The sequence below is a fragment of the Alternaria atra genome, assembly GCF_907166805.1.
Source record: "Alternaria atra isolate CS162 genome assembly, contig: 28, whole genome shotgun sequence".
NCBI classification, from domain to species: domain Eukaryota; kingdom Fungi; phylum Ascomycota; class Dothideomycetes; order Pleosporales; family Pleosporaceae; genus Alternaria; species Alternaria atra.
In genome coordinates, this window is record NW_025091326.1 from 177,236 (window position 1) to 201,830 (window position 24,595).

Below are 24,595 nucleotides of genomic sequence, written 5' to 3' on the forward strand. Positions count from 1 at the left end.
GACTAGTATGAGGCCGACGTATAATCACGTGCGATGCGATATAATAGCCCTTTGTAGCATTCCTAAAACATCATCTATCTCCGCATTCATAACTAATCAACACCACGCTTTGCGCGAATACCACCACCCGCTTCGTTATATCACTTCCTATACTTACCAAGGGGTCCACCATGCCTAGCGCCGGCGATGCACCTCCCATCCTCGACTTCTCAAGTTCGTAGACCCGGCTGGTAAAGAACTCGTAAGGTTAGAACCTCCGCTGATGACAACCAGATTTCTACCGAAGTGACCCAGCGTCCAAGCAACAGCTCGTAGACGACGTGCGAAACTGTTGTCTACACAATGGTTTCTTCCAGATCACGGGGCATGCCGTACCGATCGAGCTGCAAAAGAAAATGATGGACTGGAACAAGAAGTTCTTCGATCTGCCACTGGAGGAGAAGAGCAAAGTGAACAAAGGTAAATTCGACAACTTGTACGCATGGCAATATATTCACACCTCCATCTAGACACAACAAATACTTGGAACCGAGGCTACGAGCTCCTCAAATCCCAAATGCTAGAAGAAGGCACATCCCCCGAGCTAAAAGAAGGCTACTACATTGGCGACGAAATTCCAAAAACACACCCATACTTCATCAACAAGAAACTCAATTCTGGCCCCAACATATGGCCCTCAGACTCGTCTCTACCGGACGTCCAAGACTTCAAAAATACATCTCTGGAATACTACGCCCAAGTCGTTCAGCTCGCTAAAGACATCCTAAAAGTCCTTGCCCTCACCCTCGATCTGAGCGAAGACTACTTCGACGACTTCGCCAGCGGTGCCGTAGCAACAATGCGCCTCCTACACTACCCCTCGCAGCCACCCGACAGCCCCGCGAAGCTCACCCGTGGGATCGGCGCACACACAGATTTCGGCTGCATAACCATTTTACTGCAGGACACGGTTTCTGGCCTGCAAGTCTACGATTACACGACGAAAGAATGGCTCGACGTCACCCCCACCCCTGGCGCTTTCGTTATCAATCTCGGCAATTTGATGATGCGTTGGAGTAACGATCGGTACATATCTAATCTCCATCGCGTTATCAATGTGAGTGGGGAGGAGAGGTACAGTATCCCGGTGTTCTTCTCTGGAAACCCGGATTATGTGGTTAGCTGCCTTCCGAAATGTAAACCGGAGGGGGAGCAGCCGAAGTGGCCTCCAATTACAGTTGAGAAGGCGATTCTGGGTGGGTACAGCGATTCATATGGACGAGCGGAGAGGTGGAAGAGAGATGAAGAGGCGAAGAAGAAGGGCGAGACTATTGTTGGGATACAGGAGGTCGCTGTTGCGTAGATTAGGTCTGGTAGATTGTAACTCAAAGGCTTTTACCAATATACGCCTCATCGAGTTCCTCAATATCGAATATCCAGAGATAAAACCTTTCTCGCTCGACTTGGGAGTTGTAAGAATGGAGAGGATGTTCGACATGTTCGAGCCGTTTGCGTTTGATAATCTGGAGCTTATCGGTATGTTTTCTGTGTGGCTTGGCGGTGGGAGAGCGGACAAGCTCAAGGGAAGCTGTGTACATGTTACATGGAATGTGGAGGCTTTAGAGAAGGAATCAGATCATCTTTCGAGGAAGGACTCATTTTTACACTGAAAGAGAAGGTTCCTGAGGGTTGTTGGACGGAGGGTGGCAACTTTGGGAAATCAAGTGGAGATAAGCATCGCCATTCACGATTAGGGGAGCTTAGCATGTGAGATGTCCTCACAGAAAGGGCATCTGCGAAATAGATGTGAAGCCAGTTCTCATGCCAGAGCGACCTTACTCAATACGCATGGTCCTGATGTGCAGTGGTTGTACGCCTACACGTCCACGATTGTATGTACTGGCCCGGCCAAACGCCTCTCAATCTCCTCCCACGACGCCATACGTCGCTTGTCTTGACTCCATAGGGTTCCTTTGACACCATGTGTCCATATCCAATTATCGCATAGTACAATCTCGTCCTCGTCGCCATAAAAGCTGACCGGTACATCAACTTCCCAAATGCGCACTGCGTCGGTGTCCTTCCAGCTCCGCGTCTCCTTTGGAGTCCGATGGTTTGAGTTGACATCGATTAGAATAGTGTCCAAACTTTTGCCATTGTATGATCTGAACATGACATCGATATCTTTGGCTGCTAACTCGAGGGGCCGCATCATGACTAGCGTTTGTAGTGACGGTATCTTGAGACAAAAAGCTACCTCAAGATCCGTAAGTTCCTGGGCAGTGATGGCAAGCCGTTTCAGATTGGGTGGTGGATGTCGAAAGTAGTTGAGGACATCGTAGCTAATGATAAGTTCTTCCAGGTGCGGCATATGTGCGAAGACATTATTCTCAGTGACATGAGGTCTGATCTGCTCGACTTCGCTTGGTGTCGCATAGATTGGAGACAGGTCCAAAGCCAGCCTCTTGAGCGTTGGTCCAATCAGGCTGCAGAGGTCGATTACCTGTGGTAGTCGCACCAAAGGCGTATAATTCTCTTCTATCAGCCTTTGTACCTCTACTGGTGAGATGAAGATAGACGTGATGTTGCGTAGAACTTGGGCTTCTGCAAATAACCTGTCGTTCCGCCCAGCTTCTCCGTACCGGAGAGTTTGTGGATGATGTCCAAGATTTAATCCCAGTGTTCTGCGAAATCGCGCATAAGTCGTACAGCTATCCAAATAGAGGCAATAAGAGTAGAGATATCTTGTGGCTATGAGGTAAGTATTGCACGATACCAAAGTGAGCGCGCGCAATGTCTTGGTGATGATGCTTGATGGCTCGTATGCTACAGGCTGCCGGCCGTCGCGGGTACCCACAAGTTGGTCAAGGACGTTCAGAAACAGCTCCAAAGGTAGTTTCGAGAATCCTCGCTGCATTCTTGTTTGGGGTTCAGACTGAACGGTCATATCGCCAGTAGTGTGGGAGCTGATGGATTCAAAGTCGTGACAGTGAGGATGGAATTTAGTAAGATGATTCATCCAGGGATGGCTTGGACACACAGACGCTTTGGTCATCACCTGCTACCTGCTCCATTACGATCGCGCCCTAACACCAGTAGCGTGGCACGCAACCAAAAGCAACATCAGACGCACGGTGGCCGTGACCTCCGTATACGCCGCAGAATAGAATGGCGATTTATACCGCATGTGGAAACAATGCAGTTTTGTAGTGCGAATCAAAGTGCCGGCCATTAGGATCGGGCGAAAGCGCATCCGAGAGTTCCCAGGTGGGGAAAGGCGGAACTTGCCATCTCACCACTACACTCCCTCCATCATTCCGCTCTGACGATAATCATATCTCAATGTATTCAACTGCCTGTTGAACATGTTCTCCAATTCGCATGTCTGTTCTTTGGTGTTACTTGCAGGACTGAGCGAGACCGACGATCCGGGTTGGCGAGTTGCCATAATTCCGGACAAAGGCATCGACGAACGAAGGGTCTTTTTTAGTCTGATCTCCACATTCCGAAAGCACGTATATAGCGGGTAACTCTCAAGGTAGGGTCCGGGGCAATTATCTTGTACATTCGCCAGGAGACGAGCCTCTTGTTCCACCAATATCAATGCCAGTGCAAAGTGCAGGCTCAGTGGAATCATCTTAACAATGTCACTTCAGCGAGGCATTTTAGCCGCAGTCCTAGTCGTGTTGGCCTACATCATCAAGGTAACCTACCCGCACTAGTGGCCCTCAGCTCAAGGCTGACGAAGCAAAGCTCGTGTGGACTGGATATACGTCTTCGCTGTCAAAGTTACCAGGCCCTCGGTACTCCAAATACACCAACCTCGTCCTTCGTTACCAAACCCTCTCAGGAAAAAGAATCTTCTACGTAGACAAACTTCACCAGCGCTATGGCGGCATTGTACGGATCGCGCCGAACGAGGCCGCAGTTTCGGATATAGCAGGCGTAGCTCAAATACACAAGATTGGTGCCGGGTTCTTGAAGTCGGACTTCTATACGGGCCTTACGCCAACCAATACACCTGGTATATTTGCTATGCGTGACCCGCATGCGCATGCCAGCCGAAGGAAGCTGTTCGCCCGAGCGTTCAGTAACAGCAGCTTGAACAGCAACTGGGATGTGGAAGTTAGAAAGAAAGCGGTTTTGGCTGTCCAAAGGATCCATCGGAATGCTTCTGGCTCTTCACAGGGCGCCGATATCCTCAAATGGTGGACACTCATGACGAGCGACGTGATTGCACACCTCAGCTTTGGAGAAAGCTTTAACATGCTTGAGCTGGGAAAGGTATGTGATCCACTTTTCTACCTTTAGAAAAGATCAAGATAGTCTAATCGATGGAACAGCAAACACCGTACATTGATGCTATCCAGGCTGCGCTGCTTGCTGGGGTGTTGCGAGCCGAAATGCCTATCGTATTCAGTATCCTCCGTCGCATCCCATTGGAACAAGCACGGCTAATCACAACCACCGACGATGTCGTGTATGGATACGGCAGGCGCGCGATTCAAAACATGCGTAACAGTAACGGCAATACTATGAATCTATTTGGTCAGATGCTAGCTGCTTGTGAAAACAGCGAGAAGGTTGCACTTACAGACAAGGACATTGTGGAAGAAGCTGGAAATCTCATTGTCGCAGGATCAGACACTACCGCGGTCACTTTGACCTATCTCGTCTGGGCGGTCCTCCAACAGCCGCATCTACAGACTCGGCTCGAGAACGAGATTGCACAACTAAGCGACGAGCTGACCAAAGAAGAGCTCGAGACTGCGCCTGTATTGAACAGTGTTATCGACGAAACGTTGAGACTCTATGGCGCTGCGCCCGGTGCCTTGCCTCGGACCGTTCCCAAGCAAGGCACGGTTATAAGCGGGTATCACATCCCTGGGGGTGCCGTTGTCAGCACTCAAGCTTACACAAACCACCGGGACCCTTCAGCCTTCGCTGAACCACTTCGATTCGATGGTCTTCGGTTCTTGAACAAGTCCACGATGTCAGCCCTTCAGAAAGCATCATACATGCCGTTCGGAGGTGGCTCAAGAGTGTGCATCGGCATTCATCTCGCATACATGGAGCTTCGTCTAGCAGCAGCCCTCTTCTTCCGAGAATGCCGTGGTGCCAAAATTGCTGACTGCATGCAGGATGAGATGATGGAGATGGACAACAGGTTCTTGATCTCGCCTAAGGGTCATTGCTGCTATATCACATTGAACCGATGAACTCCGGTCTGAACGCTCGAACTATGCACCATCGCAATTTTGGAGCTGCAGTAGTCTCTCAGAGATATATCACGGTGTACGATGTCACATGTAGTAGGAAAGAAAGGAATTAGAGTGATCAATGTCATTGCGCGCAATGGAATGATTAGGTGAATGCACAGATACTATGCATCGAAGAGCATGTTGAATGAGCCCAAGTTCTCATGTTTATATCACTTCGTAATCCCCAAGTTTATCCTCGGGATACAAAGCGTCCCACTGTTCTACCAACTCTAGAGCCAAGCAACGGTTGTTGATGCTTGGTATACCCGTAGATAGGACTCTAAACAGCTTCCTTGCAATTGCGCCTTCCCGTGATAGACCGAACCTAACGAACTCATTTGAAGCCTCACGCCGGAAACCTTCTCTGAGTGCCTTGCGATCCTCCGCAGGTGACTCATATGTGGCCACGTCTTCGTCCGTTTCATCGACAAATCCGCCTTTCCAGGCCCAGAATGGGGCGCGAAGGGCCACAAACTTGGGTGCGAAGCAAGCCATATCCCAGTCTACAATGCCGGTAATCTTCACAGTTGTCGGACTAGTAACTTCGGCGAGGATGTTACGAGGAAACAAGTCGCCGTGTGCAAGATGGAATTCCTGTCCCAACCATCCACGTCGCTCCAGTGCGTGGACAACAGCAATCAGTGCGTCCCATAGTTTCAGGTTGTGGCAAACCTGTAAAGTGTCCTCCTCATACCTTTGCCAGCGCTCACAATGGTCGACCAGATACTGGCAGGGTGTCTGATGCGGCGCTGGGCGCTGGCTGGGTTGCCTAAAGCTTGTTTGTCTCCTGGCTTCTCCGGGACTAGGAGCTGGAAACTGATCCAATGCGATGCTTGAGCTTGGAGAGGTCAAGTTACTGACTGATATCCATCCAGCCGCTGCCGAGGTCATGGCGGCGATCTTTTCTAAGATTACCGTGATCTGCTGCACGGCCGACATCTTCTGGGGTTGGTTCAGCCCCGTCCAGAGCCAATGCATATTTTTACCCGGTAACAGAGTCTGTAGAGTGTACGGCCTTCCTAGCGCGTTTCGTGAATGGAGGTCGAGTTTCACAATCTTGGATACAGGCAGTGTCAGGTGCGAGCTGACAATATGCTGGGTAGCAATGTCGCGAGGGACGTGGCGGAAAGCAGGACCGGTTAACTCGCCATCCTCATCGAAAGGTATCCGCAAAGCAAAATCTCTGGGTTGCGGAGGTATACCGAGAAATTTCGAGAGTCTCGCGCTGAAACTGACTCTCGAGTCTCGTTGTTGGGCATCTGGTTTGAGACTAATGGCTACGACTATGTTGAATGAACCGTCCCCAAGCTTGTCGATCGAGGAATCATCCATCTCGCCTTTAGGAAACAAATCCGCCATGAGTTGCAGAATTTGCAGCTTCAACCTCATGATTCTTTCACCTCCTTCAGGAAGTGGCCACGCTCGGTGAAGATATTGTCCTCATCGAAGTATCGCAGAGGTTTGTCATCATCGTTTCCAGAGTAGATTGATTTCTCCATACTCACTAATTTGTCTGGGAGATGCGCCACCGTCGCATCAATGCAGGCTAGTTCATCCTCGCTGAGTTCCATGACGAATTTTTTTTTCCAATTTCGCCTTCGCTGAGCACGCGTTGATTAATTCCACGTTAGGGAAAGCAAGGTGGATGCTCGTTGGCGTTACTGTCTGGTGAGCTTTCTGGTCACCAGGAAGTTTGGCGAGATAGTCCTATTGATCTTGCGTGAAGTGTCGGATCATGAATAGAGCCACATTTATTGTGTATATATGATGGTCGTTGTAGGCGCACGACGTCAGGTCGAGTATGTGACGATGAGAGAGTAGATTCTGCGCTTTTTGTGTATCTGGGTGCCGAAAACGGTGGCCAACGCAGATGAGTTTTGGTTCTGGCATGACACACACCAATGGGCCACTCACAACCTCCGCAATGCAAACGAGACCCATCCAAGAAGATCATCATGAACAAAAAACCCGACAAAAAGTAAAGTACTGAAATCTTCCACGAGATAATTGAAAACCTACTCTATTGGCTGTTGAGGCGACTTAATATCTATCGTTTGTGGATAATCGTGACTTCATTACCACCCAGGCAAAAAGACAGATCTCCCATAGTTTTCACAACATTATGATCAAGATCGGATAGCCGCGTAGTTGCATGTTGTATACATCCCCCCGACACCCACGGGTCACTTAGAATCATCCTGATGTGCGTCAGATATAGAGTCCGTATCAGAATCAGGGTACTGAACACCATCCTCAGGGTGAAGTTCATTCCACTTTCGAATCACGTTTTTCGCCTCTTCAAACTCCCAAGCACTACGCAAGCTCTCCTGCAATATGTGAAACATGCGTCTGGCAAGCATCGCCTCTGGTGCGAACGCGTAGAGCTTGTACTTCTCCGACGCATTCTCGAGGAACACTTGCTTCAGTCCCTGGCCCTCTTCCGAAATGGGCTCAAAGCTTGCCATAGTCTCTTCATCCGCCTTTTCGCTATCCATGTCCTCGGGCGTCCAGAGCCAGAATGGTGCTCTATAAGCCATGAATTCAGGCGCAATGATCGCCGAGTCCCAGTCGATAACACCCGTGATATCAACTTCGGTCTCATTACGTACCTCCGCAAGAAGGTTGTAGGGCTTCAAATCGCCGTGAACAAGTACGCACGACCCATACAAGAAGTCGCGAATTTCTAGAGCTTTTGAGATTGCTCCAAAGCCGTCCCAGATTTCTTCGAAGCAAAACCCGGTAGACCTCTCGCATGCGCGCCACTGCTCGCATCGCTCCAGAAGGTGATCGATGGGCTTACGGGTCAATGTCGGCTTGCATGTTTGTTGATCGTCGTAGGCTTGTGTATAGAATGCGTCGACGTAGATTGAGGAAGTGGATGGTCGCGACAGGTTTCCAGACGATATATTGCCAGCCAGACCTTCGACTGAAGCGATGACAGGAGCAAGATCGGTAATGTGTTTGGCAACGTACTTCTTTTGCTGCTCATTGAGTTGACTCCACAACTCCAGCCAAAGGTTTCGACCAGGGAGGCGCGTCTGAATCATATACGGCCGTTCGAACACGTTCGTAGTGGTAAGATCATAGCTGAAGACTTTGGGAACCGGCGAAGGTAGCCGTGAGCCGACCGTCTTCAAGATTGCCACTTTGCGCTCCATGTGTCTGGCCATGGTAGCTGCGGGATCTTCATCCTCATACCTTGTGCGCGGGATGCGCACAATATAAGGTTCGAGCTTTGGGGTCGCTTTCTTCCCCCGCGCGCCTAGGCAGCGGCGCAGGAACCAGTGTAAGCCAGACTTCTTCGGCTTCGATGAGATGATAACGCCAACGACTCGATTGTAAGAGCCACCCTTCATTTGATAAATTGCTATATCCTTCGGGCTACGAGGGAATTGCTTTGCGGCTAGTTCGACGACTTTGTGCTGGAATGTCTCGAATGGCTCCTGGTCCTGAAGAATCATGGCCGCTATTGAGACTACATCGTCTTGCGATTCATGGTGCTGCTGCTGATCGCCATTGTCTTCTGGGTTTTCCGCTTGGCGCATGCTTGTCTCCTTCAAAGAGGTATCAATAAAGGGTGGTGCATCTATAGCGGGTACAGGTAAAGCTACAGGTGTAGAGATAGAAGGTTGCATGATATCTTTAGGAGATATGAAGACGGGTTGTTGCGTAAGCGGAAAGACCTTTTGATTTCGTTCAGTACACTTGAAACTGGGCGCATTGTTATATCGGCAGGTCTTTGTTTGCTATTGCCAAGTCTTGCCGGTGCACAGGGTCGTTTCCCCCAAGATATCACTGCGCGAACGGTGTGACGGCTCAAATCGATCCACCTTCACACGTCAAGTCTCATGTCGTTACAATGCATCTCATTAATTCCATGTATATAACATCCACAAGAACCGTTCAACGTCCACAGATCCAGCACTTAACTCCACTAATAGCATATATCACCCCAAACATCCAGAAAACACTCTCACATTTTCACGCATACTAGCACCATGGGTAAACAAGCGACTAAGGGTAAGGGTACTAAGCACCACTGCCCTGGAAAGTCAGGCTGGGTCGGTGACGAGAGTCCTGGAGGCTGCATCGAGGGTAACATCGGCGACATGTACTACTGCAAGAAGCACGAGATGCCGTGCCGTAATGGCTGCGTAGGCAGGTTCCATCTCAAAAGCCAGGCCGGATGTCTATCCTGCAAGCAAAGATCAATAAGAGAAGCCGCGATAGATAGACAAGCAAAGGAGAATCATAAAGAAGTAGAGAAAGACAAAGGAGACGATACATTTTCGAATCCGGGGAAGGATAGGAAGAATCAGAAGAAGTAAACGAACTAAGACGGTAATAGAGTGACGAGAAGCATAAGAGGTAGACTGAACTAAGACCACCATCGGTTGATAAGACAAAGAGACGCTGAATAGGCATACCATGCTTGGGGAGTATTCCGAGTACATTGGGCCAGATTGTCTTCTGTGACGCTATTCTCAAGATACCGTAACGTATAGTTTTTGAATTCATATCACTAAGAAATACTTCTTCCTCGTTTGTTGTTTGGTTGTGATTTTCACTACCTAAGGAGTGCATTTAGCATGCGAATCGAAAAGAAGTAAGTCGCTCATTGTCTAGAAGCGCACTCAATGTTTTATGAGGAGGGCCAGAGCAAGGGAGCGTGGTCACCTATTTTCCTGTTCTTCATGATCATGATCCCTGGCGCTTTAACAAAATAGTGAAGGCGTTCATAGCCGTGATTGCGTGCATTGAGCGAGAGAGAGAGAGAGGGAGAGATCCTGCTGACAAATGTGCCGACGAGCACCTTCTAGCGCTCTGGTTCAGAGCTGCTTTTCAAGACGTCGAAGCTTGACGCACCCTCATTTCCAACAACGAGAGGGAAGCTGCGCCAGTTGTCTTTCCATGTGTCTCCCGATCCTGGCCAAATCTTCTTCCAAATATCCGACCAACGGCGATGCCCGCTCCGGCTATCGAGAGTTTTATAGAACTCTCGGCCAGCGCGTAGCCTGTCCCGCAGGCCAAGCTCCGTCAGAGTGAACTCGTGGCAATGCGTATCTCGCGGATCGCGTTGGAAGACCCAGCTGCGTGCGATCCAGCGTGCAGCGTTCTGGAAAGCACAATCAGTCATGTTGTTATTGATGGTATGCAAACCATCCATGTGTAACTCTACACGCGAAAGAGGGGAAATGGCCTGGGTATCAGATTTTCGTATTGTAGCAAATATTGATTTTGCGAGCATTTCATTCAGTGCTGCGTTTATCAAAGCCTGATGGATGAAGCCCTTGCCAGGGAAATTCATACTCATACATGGTGCGTCCGGCCCAGTCGGTGCGTACTCTGAGCAGCGAAGCTCCAGCGTGAGGCTAATCAGGTCGGGCATGTGGCTGATTGCTTGATATTTCTTGACTTCTTCTGCGTCTCCACCAGTACGCAGTATCTCGATGGTCAGTTCCCGTACCTTTGAGCATGTGTTGACTACTTCGCGAACATTTGGGAGAGATAGGATACGCTGTTTGATTTGAAGGTGACGCAGACCTGGGGCGTGGTGCTGTAAAATAGTAGTAAATGTCACATCCCCCACACCCACGACCACAAGCGTCTTCAACGGCGGCAAAGCAGCAATGAAGCGCTCAAATGTAGGATCGACTTCGGCCGGATCGTTATCTGGGAAGCCGCCCTCAACTCTCAGCTCTTGAAGATTGATGAATGTTCCCATCCCTGCCATATCGGCTAGCTTGGATAGGGCTTCGAGCTCAACGCCGTGCAAGAAGTCGAGAGTTACCAGGAAGGAGAAGTCAGTGCAACTCTCCCAAGTTTCCAACTCAGATAGATATATTTTCGAGACGATAGCGAGACTGTGTAGCTGTCCTTTCGTTGTCGAAGACGCCGAAGTATGTAAGCCAACGTCGTACTGAGGATAGAAGCCACCCCACGGTGGTGAACGGTGCCGTATAGGGTGTATTTCCCCGCTCGGGGCTAGGCTGTGATACACCTGGACCCGCCTTAGATTCGGGCTGTAGTTTGAGATCATCTGCAGCAACGCTTGGCTGTTGTAGTACGTTTTCGACCTGTCACTAAACGAGTATGGTCCCACAATGCTATATAGGCATGGGGAGGTCGCCAGCAGATATTCCGATTCTTCGATCCCGCTTGAGATATCTGCTGAGTAGTAGAGGCTGCGCAAGCTGAAGGTATGAACATGCAATCGACAGGACGGAAAGTGCTCATGTAGTGTTGACAGGATACACAGAGGAACTTGCTCTGTAGAAGCCCATATAAGGTCTTTGAGAGTAAGAGTTGAAATGAAGCATGCAACTGATGTCCATGCATGATCTGTTCGAGCCCGCTCTTCTGGACTGAAGCCCTCTTTCCAGCCTGTCGGTTCAAATTCCACGCGGGGATGAGGTTGGATGATGCATGGGTCGTCCTCATCATCGATCGCAGCTCTGCCATAAGTATCGTCAGCTGTTTCAGCGAGGAAGTCGATCAGGTCATCCTCGCTGGCTTCAGCCTCGTTGGCTTCATCCAGTCGCTCTTCATTCGAACGCGTCGCGCCAGTAATTTTGACAATGCGAACGTACTTCTTTCGATAACCAAGGAAGCGTCCCAGCGCCTCGGTGTCATTGCGCAGCTGTTCCGCGCTACTCGCTCTGATTACCAACAGAGAGAACCGCTCCCGCGTCGCGGCGGCACAGCATTCTTTACTGGTGAGCGCGAATGCGTGAAGGCTTTGTCGTTTTGCGTCACACTGCACGAGGTACTCGCAGATAGTCTCAAGAACGAGCATAGGAAGGCTTTCCATATCCACCGGAAGACGCGCCTGATGGCTGCAAATCGCGTGCGCAAGATCGGATTAACGGCGTATGATGAAAGTATGTTACTGCGAGCTAGGGTCTTCACGAAGACGACCTGAGAGATTGGTAGTCGAGGCATACGACCGGTCGCAGTGCCAACTGACGCGGGGTAAACACGAGATTCTTTAGGGGCGTAAGATGATGCTTCAAGACACGCGGTCGCCGTTGCGGCAGGGCGCGCCGGGTATGGAGGTATACGAGAAGCATCGTAATGACCTCCAAATGCGTACTCACTCTGCATAGTAGAAACTTATTTCGTTTGTGAGGAAATGGGGCCCTGCTGTAGGCTTAGGAGGGCACCGATCACAGCGTCTGTGCAGAATCCAAGGTTGCTTGCATTGAGCTATTGTTGCACGCTTCTAACGCGTCCCAACCCCCCTAGTCAATCGACGTGAAGCATCAGCCAATCAGATTGAAGTCCGTGCAAACCAATCACATACGTCATTAACCTACGAACGTAGTACAGCTAACAAACGCGTCGCGACAATGGTCACTACACGTTCTTCATCACATAATTTGAATCAAGGTAGATCTGGACGCCCAGTATTACGCAATCAATTTTCAAACAAGAGCTCAATAAACACACAACCGCTGCGCGCAACTCTCCCGCTGCGCTGAAGTCCGCCCTGTACATGCATCTCGCCACTCTGTGGCAACTCATTTCGTTCACTTTTTCAAAGTACTTTTGGACGCTTGTATTTGGCTCAAAGCATCCTAGCTAGAGCTGGTGAAGTGATCCGCTTCTAGTTTCCTCTGCGGGAAAAGTAAGACCACTGCCCAAGGTTTCCGGGAAGCCTTTATATTCGGCGTGCAGGAAAGTCGACACCTACATGTTAGCAAAACCATAGCAGGCGAATTCGTTCAAGTCTGGTCGTTTCCCTAAGCGAATGCACCTCTAGTGCGCAAACCCAAGTGCTGGGTATCAAAAGGAGAGCAGCAAATTGGGTTTCTTGGGTCATAGTTGGGGAAGGCCCGTACAGGAGCGGTCTACGAAGCACATAGGACCCGTGAAAATGAAGCGAGGTGCCATCGACTCATTCTTCAAGCGGCCTGAGCCCAAGAAGCCTAAATATGAAGTTAGTACGCAGAAGACAAGCCATGCGTCTTATCCTTTCGCCATTCCACATCTGCCCGCCTCAATTACGGAGCAGTTGGGATTCGCTCCTGCCGAAGAGGGTAAAATCATGAACGATCAGTTGGACTTGGACCTCGTCTACTATCAGCCCTATGTACCTTCCAGTATCGCGCCAGGGCTTTTCGAGTTTCTTCGACAGGAACTCCCGTTCTACCGCGTACAATACAACATCACCCGTGGGGGAGCGCAGACTCGGATCAACACGCCACGGTTCACTACCGTCTTCGGTGTTGATGATACATCCCGCTTCACTTCTATTGGCAGTATTGTGGACGCAAAGACTGGAAAGCCGGTTGAGAAGAGCCGATATAAGTGCGCGCCTCGTCCGATTCCGCAGTGTCTGGAAGAATTGAGGAAGGTGACGGAGGGTACGACTGGCGAGACTTTCAACTTTTGTCTAGTCAACTACTACGCCGATGGGAGGGACAGTATATCATACCACTCTGACGATGAACGTTTCCTCGGTCCCAATCCAGTAATCGCATCGTTCAGCCTTGGTGCGAAGCGTGACTTTCTGATGAAGCACAAACCTATACCTCCCAAAGAGGGCGTTGTGACAGAGGAGCCAAAGGGCATCAAACTACCTTTGGGCTCAGGAGGTGAGAAATATTCCTAATTGAACTGCATGTGAGACACGCACTGACTTGGTGTTTCTACCCTTAGATATGGTCTTGATGCGTGGCAAAACGCAAGCAAACTGGCTTCACAGTATACCGAAGCGTGCGGGCCCTGAGGCGGGCAAGGGGAGGATTAACATTACCTTTAGGAAGGCCATGATAAAGGGTGGTACGGAGAACTACTATCAGTATAATGTTGGCACTGGAGGTGTGCACCAGTGGGACGCGAAGACGGAAAAGATGGTGCCTTGGACGGCGGCAGTAGAGACCAAAGCGACTGTGAATGCCCCTATCAAGGACACTGGAGTAAGCCACAGTATCTAATCGACTGTGACGAGTGGCTAAGTTGATTTTGACGACTGGAATGATACAATGTTAGCATTTTGACCTTGGCTGTATACATGACTGGAATTTTACTATATTTTCTTACTTGTTTGGCAATATCGCGTGACAAAATGCAACAAGCATCGTGTGAGTAAATATGACGGAAAGCTTGAGCATGAGCTTAACCTCAAAAAGCTCCGAAGGATGCAGGCTTAGCATGCCCACGATGGGCTGTGTCCATGAAGGCCAGTCTCATGACCGTGGCCTTGATGAGATAAACCTCAAAAGCCATCTCATGTTTCGTCGAGCGCCACATGTCTTTGGGGAGAATCAACCTAGGTAGTGATGCGGCGGGTAATTAAGGCGGCGCTGGCGGGCAGGTGGCTTGAGCGTGGGCTAGCCCGACCCCGCCTGGGGGAAGCGCAACCACGAGCAGTCCTGACATGTGGAAGAAACTATGAGGAGGCTTCAGCAATCAAGACGGTTGTGATAGTGAACATGTTCTCGCCACTGTGAAAGATGCTGTGCAGATTAGAAAAGCCACGTGGGTCTGCCTGATAATGACACATGATGAAGGGTCGCATATCCCAGGGCATCTTGGCGATGATGGTTGAGGGTGGTCGGAGTTAAAGGCCGCCTAATTCTCTCCACGTCTGTACCAATCTTCGACTATAACACCACAACGACACCTGTCCAACTCTTCAGCCTCGGAGTTTTCGAGTCGCCAAAACTAGCGCATATCATCTGCGATACGATTGACCGCTTTCCGCTGTGTGAGTGTGCTATCGTGAGGTGGGCGCGTTGGACAAGGGAGCTGGCAGTGCGTGCAAGCCTGGTTGAGAAAGTACGAATCAGCGCGTGGCTTTATGATTGTGCAGCTGCTGACAAAGATTAGCAGGCACCAACGAGTCTTCGATACAGCATCATACCATACACCTCCCGCTGCGTAGTCGATTGCCCCATTGCGTAAGCTGTATCTTCCCCTCAGCAAGCGGAAGCACTACGCAGGCCACCACGAGAAGAGGCTGCCTTGCGGTGAATACCTCACAGACGTCTGAGCATACATTCGAGCACCACAAGAGGCAGACTTACAGACAAAGAGCGGAAAGTGTGCCGTACTCGACGGCAAACACTGGCTGGAAAAGCGGAAGCAGATCGCATACAAATCAACACCAGGGCAGTCCAGCCATTTCAACCTCAGGTCCGCAGAGTCACAGCACTTGGCGCCTGGAGATAGCTCACCTCCGGAAGATTTAAGACCGCACCAGGCCGCGATCGCACAATTGTACACCTTGCGACCTTCGACACACTTCCTTCTGCACTGCGCACACTAGCGAGAAACCGGATCTGCACGCGACGACTCTGGACCACAAAACACCCTAGTTCTGCGTCTCAGGCGTCCGACAACGCGTGAGATTTCATCATTCATCTCAAACGGACTTAACCCTTAAGTCCGTATTCTCCGTCGTCGACCCATATCACATCGCGACCATGCCACCAACACCACCTTCAACGACCTCCTCCAGCGCAGGGCACTCGCCGCCAGATCCACAATTCAGAGTTGTACGCAAGCGGAATCGCGTTCCTTTGTCATGTGGAGCATGCAGGCATCGAAAGTAAGCACACCTCTCAATGGAGAAGAGAGGACCATCGCATACTGACTTTTGTAGGCTGAAATGCAATCGAGGCCATCCCTGCGACAATTGTACCAAGCGCGGAGATACGGCATCATGTACGTACGCTGCGCCAGGCAACCGCAAAAAGAGTTCAGCGAGCACTGGCTCTGCGACTACACCGGATGATATGCAAAACCGCATTGACCGACTTGAAGGACTGGTTCTCTCCCTAATGACCAATGGTGCACAGAGCGCTGGTCCTGCTGCTGCTCAAGCAGCTATCGCAAACAGCCTCGCCAACACTAGCCCGGATCAGCAATTTGATACGAGCCCAATGATCACTAGCATGAGCACCGCACCCGAATCGATACCCGAGGAGGATGTGAACGAGGAAAGCGAGATGGAGAATGTTACAAAGTCGATTGGAGTAATGAAGGTGCACAACAACCACACTATATTTGCGTCAGAAGCACATTGGTATGCAATCTTGGGCGAATTGTCCGAAGTCAAAAATTACTTTGCCGAGCACAAGAAGCAGTACGAAGATCAGCTCAAGCGATACAAGGCGACGCATGTTGAAGATCGACCACCGGGTACGTCGTTCTTGATGGGCGGACAGAAACCTAGCTCGAAAGCTGAGATCCTATCGCGCTTCCCGCCGAAGCCCACAGCCGATCTCCTTGTCTCGCGCTTCTTCAACACTTATGATCCCGGCATTCACATCATACACGGCCCATCATTTCAGGAGGAATACGATAGGCATTGGGCACAACCAGAGGAAACACCAGTCATCTGGCTAGGGACTGTGTTCGCGATGATGTGCATTGCGTTGCAGTCGTACACACGGGCTGGCGATGAGCCTCCGGAATACCACAACAAATCTTGGGAGATGTCAAGAGAATACGGCGATCTAACGGCACAATGTTTGATCATGGCGGATATCACACAGCCCATCACGGGTATGATGGAGACCCTCCTCTTACACGTCCATGCCGAGTATGCTCGTAGTCGAGATGCAGAGGTGGGTATTCTGATAAGTACGGGTATCGTCGTGCGGTTAGCGATGCGAATGGGTTTGCATCGGGATCCAGGACCATACCCCGGCATACCCGTGTTCCAGGGGGAGATGCGGAGACGTATCTGGGCTGCGGTACGCTCATGCGATCTGCTGTTTTCAGTCCAGGCTGGGTTACCACCCATTGTCCGGCCACGAGACACAAATACTGAGATACCGCGCAACATTTACGATGACGAGCTGCACAAAGACATGAAGATACTGCCTCCTTCGAGACCGGAAACAGAAGCTACACCTACCCTCTTCCTGATCAACAGAACGAGGCTAATCTACAAGCTGGGAGAAGCCGTAGAGTGCACGGATACCTTGACGTGCTCCTCGTACGATGAGGTCATGAAGCTTGACGCGGAAGCCAGAGAGCTGCACGATAACATTTCCCCGCATCTCAAGATGCGAGGAATGGATGAAGCGGCACGCGACCCTTCTACTCTAATCATGCAGCGCTTCACGTTGGATCTTCTCTTCCTCAAGATAATATGTGTCCTACATCGAAAGTATCTGTCTTATGCGAGGGTGCAATCGCGTTTTGCTTATTCCAGGAAAGCAGTCATTGAAGCCTCCATGATGCTTCTCAAGCATCAGGCGACTCTACACCGGGAATGCCAGGCCGGCGGTCGGTTGCGGAATGTTAAATGGTTCATCTCGTCGCTCACCACCGTCGATTTCCTTCTCGCTGCAATGATCATATCGTCCGATCTCTACCACACTGCGCGGGAAGCATCGGCTCGTTCCCCGCCATCTGCAGACACGCTTGTATGGAGTTCGGATCGTCGGGATGAGATGCTTGAAGCAATAGAGATAGCAGTGGGTATTTGGGACGGCCTTAAGGACCATTCTATGGAAGCATACAAAGCGCATACCACACTTGGCGTTATGTTGGATCAACTAAAGAAGAATCGATCAGCAAGACAAGCGCCGAACGGTTTCCAAGCAGCTTCATCGGCATACCCGGCAATGGCGCCGATGGAAGATGCTAACGTTGCACCTGAACACTCGGCAGCAATGACTCTGGGCTTACTCAGCACGGGCGGCATGACGCCTAATGCTAACATGTTCGATCAGCGATACCCAGCAGGGATGGCGAATCTACTGAACGACCCTATGCCTCAACCATCGACGGGCTTGACACCCCAATACAATCAACCAACGAGCGGATCAGTGGGGCCAGAAAACGCACCAAGTCCGTTTTCAAATCTCTTCGGGGCAAATCTCTTCCAGAATCTTGATCTTCCGCCGACAGACAACGTCAACTGGGTATGTACTTATGGTGGGTTTGTCAATAATAGTCTGCTAATCCAATCAGGACATGTGGGACTCGTACATTCAGGGCCCAGGCATCGAATCGACGAACAATTTCTTCCCTATGGACCTTGGCAATATACCTATGCAAACCGAGCAAAACGGAATTCCAGTCACGGGGCAGTCATCAAATCAGCAGTCTGCACAAGGAAGTCGGACAAACGTGTTTGGGCAAGATGTCTACATGGGCGTAAGTACCGGCTCGCACATCTCAACGCTTTATTCTGATAGCTGACAGCAACAAGGCTGATCCGAAGACGAGCTCTGGTGAAGGATATGCTCTGGGTTTCATGCTACCGAAGCAATCCAACTAAGTACTTCACGCACTCATGTTACTTGTGATATGGATAATGAGCACATGGATACGTATTTTGAGCGTACTGTCTTTTGCATGGTCTTTGAATTTCGGGAGCAGAAAACGGCGGTGTTACCAGATATCCCCGCTATTAGTTGGATCCGCGAAAGGGAGGTATAGGCGGATGGAAGGAGGCGCAGCAAGCCATGTGCCCTGCAATTGAAACACAAATGAATTCAGCTCAGCCTTTGCGCTTGTTTCGAATAGCCCATCTGTTTGCGTAGCTTTACTTGCTCTCCGCAAACTTGTTTCTATTGAGAGCTTTCGCATGGTTTTCAACCAACTCGTATTCCGATATAACATGATGCGATAAGGCCCATACCAAGCTTCGAACCCTGCCAGCTGCCGTGTTTCTGCCCCACTTCAACCGCTGGACCCTGGATCACGGACTGGTGAACGTCATAGCAGTCACGACAGCTTACGCGCTCGCGGGCTTTTGTTTGGCCGTGAGGCTGCGACGGGTTGCCGCCCCAGCCTTGGGTTGTACACATAGCAGCTGTGCCTTTTACGTCTCTACTGTCTTTCTCTCACGCATCATCCATCCCCGCCATCTACCAGGCTGAAGGCTGAGAGCTGTGCATATCCTTGTGGAACCCAAAATAACACACCTTACACCACGATATCGACATACCGCTCGAACTTCCAGTAATCATCATGGCAAACCCGCCGACCATGTCCCCACCCATCCTCACCGCGACCGGTTTCCCATCTTCACCACCATCCACCGACCCCATCTCGCCCGTTTCCCGAAGCGGCACATTCCCTCATAAGACCGGTCCAGCAGTTGTTACGCAAACACCTCTTATCGACACGAATACACCTGCTATAAACGATGCGCCGGTCGAGCTAGACGGAGGCGAACTGACTCCGGAGGAACTGAGGAGACGAACAACAGAGGAAGTGGGTGGAGTCAGGGGCTCTATGCGGTCCCCAGATGAAGAGGGCATTGATGCCGAGTTCCTTGGTGAAGGAGAGGATTTGGGGAGGGAAGCTAGAGAGGCATGTCGACACCTCCACGCAGGGACCGTTTATCAAGCGCAGACAGGCGTCCTGGCCACATGAACAGCATGCAAAAGGTTTTTAAATCATTGTGCTGACATACTACTAGAAACGGGCAGCCATGTTGGCCTCGCGCTCGAAAGATCCCAGCGTTATCGTCGACGTACCAAAGGAGCCTACGGCTGAGGAGGTCGAGGCTGCGCGAAAGGCAGATGCGTTGCTACCGCCGGGCATGAGGGGGAAGATACCCGAGGCGCGATGAGGGATGACTGTCTATGATGCGAATCACCGTACATCTGAGGGAGACGGCGATATGTCATGCAGGTCAATCCGCTAGACATACTCAAGGGATGATGGACTGGAATTTACATGGACGAGCTTCATCTGGATTTGAACTTGTGGATGCGCATATAGTAGACAGCTGCTCGGTTTCATTCATCTTGCGAAACAGTCGCCGTGCCTTCACTTTCAACTTCCTTGTAGCAGTACGCCATAGTGCAGCTTGGCACTTGCTACCGTCATTGATGGGTCTATAAAAGACTCTTCGGTCCTTCTCCCCTCTTCTTGCTCATACAGCAGATATTACATATTTTTGAACAAAAACATCGTCCTCTGAGTCGTTGTCCGCCACTCACTCTGCGCTTCTTGAAATGCGCCAAGAACATAACACGTCCGGCCCTTCTTCCTAGATCGACATTCTCCAAGATAGAAGCACAAAGCATGCATGAGGTTCTCTACTGACAGCACTTCGAAACTCGACATGATGCGTCGCATGCGGAAGTCTATATTTTGAGCAATGTCACCGAAAACTGAAACCCTACAATTCATGTGTTGCATCGAAAACTAAAAGGCTGATATATCATGCTGTTTGTCCAGTTTTCGAGTAGCTCTACCACGCTTCTTTGTATAAAAGCACCATGTCTCTGGACAAACCCTCTTTCCTCAATTATTATGTTTTCAAGTTACCAAAACATTCTGCAAAAGACATTCTGTGTCCTGTTCTGCCTTGCATTTCGCCCAAAAGCTTGATGGGAAATTCATGTGAGTTTGTATTGTCGAGTTGAAAGCGTATGATGAGAAGTTGTGTCACTATAACCCATGTGCAAACCGAATTCAAGGGTTGAGAAATGTTCATTGACGCGACAATGCGCAACTATATACAATCGAACGAAACAAAAACACCGCATCGGCCGGTAATCCTCAAAAAAACCATCTCAGAGCCTTCTACTTGCAGTTTGTGCCCTTGTAGATGAACGTTCCATCCGAGTTCTCACATCCACAAGTGCTATCCTTGGGACTCTTGATGCATCCCGCGCCATCACCGCTCTCCTTGCCCTTCACACCGGCTGCGTCCCAAAAGAACGTCCAGGTACCGGCTTTGGCCTTCATGGCCGATCCTGGTGCGCAGTTGTATGCTTCGCATGTTCCGTACGGCCAGCCGTGGTTGCCGTCGTACTGGTGGTCTTGGGTGAAGACGGCAAAGGTTTGCTTGGATGTGCGTGTGTTGTGGCTGCACTCGGCGGCTTGGATGGCTTTACTGGTCTTGATGGCTACAAGCAGATTAGTGTGTATTTTGGCATGGATGCAGAGAGGTGGTAAGCATACGTGAGCAGCTGGGGGCTGAAGGGTAGCTGCCATTTGTGTTCGACGTCGCAGGGTCCAATGTTGCCGTAATGGCTGTTACCAGCATGAAGGCTGTAGCGACAGAGTATTGATAGAACATCATCTTGAAGATAATTTTCGATTTAACGAGCAAGTGATGAAGATATGAGATGTGATGTGATGAGTGAAGGAATATCTCTTGGCCACAGCGATCAAGCTTCTTATACAAGCTCAACACCACTCTTATCCCTTGCCGCATGCCTCACGGTAATCAGTTTTCCCATTACATGACGAAGGACTACCAGATCCACATCCACGTACCACAAGTTACGCAGTTCTCGGAAATTGCGTTCTGGCCAATCTTGAAACGGACTAGACAGGGGTGGCAGATGCCCAAAGCTACAAACTGCTCTCAGGTAGAGTGAGGAGGTCGGAACTTTTGTGCCGCCAACGGCCCGAGCCTTGTTGTCATAAAGTCCTCTCGTCCTCTGGTGCGATAGTGAGGTGTTGATCTAGTCAGCATCGGGTGCGGGAGCCTTGCACCAGTCACTTGGGGACTTGTCGTCGTCTTCATACCCGGAGTCGTATGCCCCATCGTCAGGGTCTTGCGCTGATGTAGCCGGAAGATCCTCAGTGCACTCCGACGTATCGTCGTCCGTGTTCGATGCGTAGTCCCAAAGGTCCTCAACGGCTTCATCGAGATCGCCCCGTGATGCCGCACTCTCCTCGGAATTACTAACCCATTTTTCTCCCATATCCTCGGTCATGACCCACTCCTCACTTTCCCATGGGTCCTCCCCTCTCTCCACACGAGCCACTCTAGCAGCATAATCAATGCCACTTTGCTCCGCCCTTGCGATGAACTCCTCTTGACGTGCCGCAAGTTCTAGCTGAACAGCCACCGTATCTCTGGTATACTCAGGCTGGTTTTGTTCATACCTCCGAGCTTTTACTTCATGGTACGGCGCCCAAGCCGCTCCATCCTGAAGCGCTAGTTCAAGCTTCTCTAGTAGCTCAGTAAGAGCTGGAAGAAGTCTTGCGTATGCCTCTTGTAATCCCTTGAACTTTTCGTTTTCTACCTCAAGGGTCCCACCACGCTTACCAAATTCATGCGAGAACCAGTTCCTCATCTCGTAGATGGGTCGGTTTTGATCCATGGCTCTGGAAAAGGTCTTCCACAGTGAGCCTGCATATTCGGGGATAGGCCACTTGACTGTGGCTTCATACTTGATCTGCTTCCAGTCTTCGTAGAATCCTACGTGACGTGAATGTATTCTGCTCTTGATGTCCGAAATACTTTCATCCAGGGTGTCTGGATGACGGGCAGAACGAAGTGACCAAGTGTCTTGCTTTTGGCTTGCTAGGCCGTACTTGCTGTCGCGGTCGAATGTGTATGTGATGAGGTTGTGAAGGCTCTGGGTGAGTTCGAGGTAGTGTTCTGCGGTGGCTTTGGAGAGGACCTCGCCGCAGATGATGTTGGACTCCATGCTGAAAATGGAATGCTTATTGAGAGGAAATTGGGTTGGAAATGTGAGATGGTTGAAGAGAGAAATGAGAATTGGAAAGATTGGATATATAGTCGCTTCGCTGCGCCACGCACCGGCCGTCCATGTTACTGCTGAAGGGTCTTCCACGGAGATCTCTTACAGAGATAGGTAGATTGGTGGGGATTACCATAGTTCACGAAGAGATTTTGGGAGCTGGGCTCCAACTCGGAGCGCGCAATTATACCACGCTGCCTGCGATAGGTTGCATACGACCTTACCGAGATTTTGGACCAAGGTGGCAGCATCTTGTAATCTTCGGGCTTGGTCCCCAATGTATCTTATGACAGGATTATTTTTTTTGGTATTTGGTAAGGGAGACTTTCGAAGGCGTATCCTGGGGCGCAGAATGTCGCTTACCATGCACCACGTTAGTCATCCACGCCCTGGCGATTGACATGCACCAGTTCCTCAAATAAAAGCCCTGATTCGAGTTCAAACAACCGTCGATCGACCCAAAGACTCACGGCCTTGACTATCGGTCCATATTGCTGCGAATCGGCGCGACCACACCTGACACAACATCAACCAACGTGACCGACTATGAAAGCCCTTATACTGGCCGCCGAAGCTCGAACGGCGCATATCCATGATATACCACAGCCAACGCCTGCTTCGAAAGAACTACTTATTCATGTTAGGGCGGTAGCACTCAATCCCGTCGACCCACTTTACGTTGCGCATCCACTGGGCCGCTCGGGACGGACCGTTGGGAGCGATTTCGCCGGTATTGTAATCAAAACTGGCCATGAAATACCCACAGAAGCCAATTTTTGCGTCGGGGATGAGGTCGCAGGCTTTTTGCAAGGTGCTTGCAGCGTCAACGACCGGCCAGGTGCATTTGCAGAATTCGTTGTCGTGCCTTGGGACCTGGTCTGGAAGATACCAGCGTCGGTGACCGTGGAGCAGGCTGCGGGCGTGAGCCTTGTAGCCCTCACGGCTGCCCAAGCAATATGGTATCGGCTAGGGATGGAAGCTCCTTTCGCGTATGATCGCCAGGAAGTCCTCCAGGAGCACCCAGACCGGAAGTCCACACACAAACAAGCGGATCAAGCCGATGTAATCAACGTTTTTATCTACGGCGCATCCACATCAGTGGCATTGTATGCGGCGCAGATGGTACGACTCAGTGCCAAGTCGAGCGTCAAGGCTATAAAATTGTACGGCGCATCTAGCGAGGCTCGGTGGAAGCTCCTCAGGGCAGAGCCATACCGGTATGACGCTCTCGTTGACTACCGAAATCCTGATTGGCCAGAGCAAATCAAAGAACTTACGGGTGGTGTTGGGATACATTATGCGTTCGACTGCATTTCTGAAGCTAGTTCCGTCGAGCGCACTTGTTTGACCCTCACAGGCAGTGGGAAGATAGCCATTGTCCGATCTCGCGAAGGAGGAGCTTGGAAGGCGAATAGTATTCATGTCGAGCCAAGTTATGGTGCGGTGTGGGAGGCATTGGGCGAAGAGGTGCAGTACCAGGGCTTTACTGTACAACGATCACCGGCTGCTCGGGGGTTTGCAGTGGCGTTCTACGCGTGGCTCGGCGAATCCGTGGGTTCCGAGCTGAGCCCAAATCCAATCAGATTGATGCCGGGTGGTTTGGAGAGCGTTGTTCGGGATGGATTCCAGCTGCTTGGTGCAGGTGGCATGGAGGAAAGACGAATCATTCGCGCTGAGCCTTGGATGAGGTCCGTCAGTGCCGAGAAGCTTGTTTACAGAATCTGAATCGCATCGACCTTCCGGGTTTCTAGATCTAGCAGTTACATTATTAATAGTGTATTCGTTCTCGAAAATCAGCATTTGAATGGTTTCTCGCAATTCTGAAGCAAAATCGCATCGTGCAGCATTCCCCCGAGGCGATAGGTTTTGTCGTATAGCATAATATGGGTAGACTACAAGGGGTGAACAAGCGTCTAGATGGTCCGTACA

General features: G+C 50.5%; 13 protein-coding genes across 14 annotated transcripts; 7 read left to right on the forward strand and 6 right to left on the reverse strand.

Annotated features, from left to right (window-relative positions):
* Positions 1-170: 170 nt before the first annotated feature.
* Positions 171-1,342, forward strand: ALTATR162_LOCUS7096 (uncharacterized protein; the record flags this gene model as incomplete). The annotated part of the gene is made up of 3 exons (XM_043314722.1): positions 171-213; positions 274-459; positions 510-1,342. The coding sequence occupies 3 exons, from the start codon at positions 171-173 to the stop codon at positions 1,340-1,342; spliced, it is 1,062 nt and encodes a 353-aa protein (XP_043170657.1).
* A 513-nt stretch (positions 1,343-1,855) lies between these two features.
* On the reverse strand, positions 1,856-2,896 carry ALTATR162_LOCUS7097 (uncharacterized protein; the record flags this gene model as incomplete). Its single annotated transcript, XM_043314723.1, has 1 exon — positions 1,856-2,896. One exon carries the CDS (start codon positions 2,894-2,896, stop codon positions 1,856-1,858), a length of 1,041 nt encoding a protein of 346 aa, XP_043170658.1.
* Positions 2,897-3,623: 727 nt separating this feature from the next.
* ALTATR162_LOCUS7098 (uncharacterized protein) lies at positions 3,624-5,198 on the forward strand (the record flags this gene model as incomplete). The annotated part of the gene is made up of 3 exons (XM_043314724.1): positions 3,624-3,683; positions 3,733-4,263; positions 4,323-5,198. 3 exons carry the CDS (start codon positions 3,624-3,626, stop codon positions 5,196-5,198), a joined length of 1,467 nt encoding a protein of 488 aa, XP_043170659.1.
* A 207-nt stretch (positions 5,199-5,405) lies between these two features.
* ALTATR162_LOCUS7099 (uncharacterized protein) lies at positions 5,406-6,629 on the reverse strand (the record flags this gene model as incomplete). Its single annotated transcript, XM_043314725.1, has 1 exon — positions 5,406-6,629. One exon carries the CDS (start codon positions 6,627-6,629, stop codon positions 5,406-5,408), a length of 1,224 nt encoding a protein of 407 aa, XP_043170660.1.
* Positions 6,630-7,423: 794 nt separating this feature from the next.
* Positions 7,424-8,875, reverse strand: ALTATR162_LOCUS7100 (uncharacterized protein; the record flags this gene model as incomplete). Its single annotated transcript, XM_043314726.1, has 1 exon — positions 7,424-8,875. The coding sequence occupies one exon, from the start codon at positions 8,873-8,875 to the stop codon at positions 7,424-7,426; it is 1,452 nt and encodes a 483-aa protein (XP_043170661.1).
* Positions 8,876-10,056: 1,181 nt separating this feature from the next.
* Positions 10,057-10,974, reverse strand: ALTATR162_LOCUS7101 (uncharacterized protein; the record flags this gene model as incomplete). The annotated part of the gene is made up of 1 exon (XM_043314727.1): positions 10,057-10,974. The coding sequence occupies one exon, from the start codon at positions 10,972-10,974 to the stop codon at positions 10,057-10,059; it is 918 nt and encodes a 305-aa protein (XP_043170662.1).
* A 675-nt stretch (positions 10,975-11,649) lies between these two features.
* On the forward strand, positions 11,650-12,162 carry ALTATR162_LOCUS7102 (uncharacterized protein; the record flags this gene model as incomplete). The annotated part of the gene is made up of 1 exon (XM_043314728.1): positions 11,650-12,162. One exon carries the CDS (start codon positions 11,650-11,652, stop codon positions 12,160-12,162), a length of 513 nt encoding a protein of 170 aa, XP_043170663.1.
* Positions 12,163-13,116: 954 nt separating this feature from the next.
* Positions 13,117-14,179, forward strand: ALTATR162_LOCUS7103 (uncharacterized protein; the record flags this gene model as incomplete). The annotated part of the gene is made up of 2 exons (XM_043314729.1): positions 13,117-13,837; positions 13,902-14,179. The coding sequence occupies 2 exons, from the start codon at positions 13,117-13,119 to the stop codon at positions 14,177-14,179; spliced, it is 999 nt and encodes a 332-aa protein (XP_043170664.1).
* A 1,491-nt stretch (positions 14,180-15,670) lies between these two features.
* On the forward strand, positions 15,671-18,483 carry ALTATR162_LOCUS7104 (uncharacterized protein; the record flags this gene model as incomplete). 2 transcript variants are annotated; one of them, XM_043314730.1, is made up of 4 exons in its annotated part: positions 15,671-15,795; positions 15,850-18,124; positions 18,174-18,359; positions 18,415-18,483. In XM_043314730.1, the coding sequence occupies 4 exons, from the start codon at positions 15,671-15,673 to the stop codon at positions 18,481-18,483; spliced, it is 2,655 nt and encodes an 884-aa protein (XP_043170665.1). The 2 variants fall into 2 exon arrangements, with proteins under 2 accessions (XP_043170665.1, XP_043170666.1); XM_043314731.1 differs by having other exon boundaries at positions 18,408-18,419.
* A 695-nt stretch (positions 18,484-19,178) lies between these two features.
* On the forward strand, positions 19,179-19,785 carry ALTATR162_LOCUS7105 (uncharacterized protein; the record flags this gene model as incomplete). The annotated part of the gene is made up of 2 exons (XM_043314732.1): positions 19,179-19,571; positions 19,633-19,785. 2 exons carry the CDS (start codon positions 19,179-19,181, stop codon positions 19,783-19,785), a joined length of 546 nt encoding a protein of 181 aa, XP_043170667.1.
* A 962-nt stretch (positions 19,786-20,747) lies between these two features.
* ALTATR162_LOCUS7106 (uncharacterized protein) lies at positions 20,748-21,249 on the reverse strand (the record flags this gene model as incomplete). Its single annotated transcript, XM_043314733.1, has 2 exons — positions 20,748-21,073; positions 21,129-21,249. The coding sequence occupies 2 exons, from the start codon at positions 21,247-21,249 to the stop codon at positions 20,748-20,750; spliced, it is 447 nt and encodes a 148-aa protein (XP_043170668.1).
* Positions 21,250-21,637: 388 nt separating this feature from the next.
* ALTATR162_LOCUS7107 (uncharacterized protein) lies at positions 21,638-22,612 on the reverse strand (the record flags this gene model as incomplete). Its single annotated transcript, XM_043314734.1, has 1 exon — positions 21,638-22,612. One exon carries the CDS (start codon positions 22,610-22,612, stop codon positions 21,638-21,640), a length of 975 nt encoding a protein of 324 aa, XP_043170669.1.
* A 600-nt stretch (positions 22,613-23,212) lies between these two features.
* Positions 23,213-24,391, forward strand: ALTATR162_LOCUS7108 (uncharacterized protein; the record flags this gene model as incomplete). The annotated part of the gene is made up of 1 exon (XM_043314735.1): positions 23,213-24,391. One exon carries the CDS (start codon positions 23,213-23,215, stop codon positions 24,389-24,391), a length of 1,179 nt encoding a protein of 392 aa, XP_043170670.1.
* Positions 24,392-24,595: the final 204 nt, after the last annotated feature.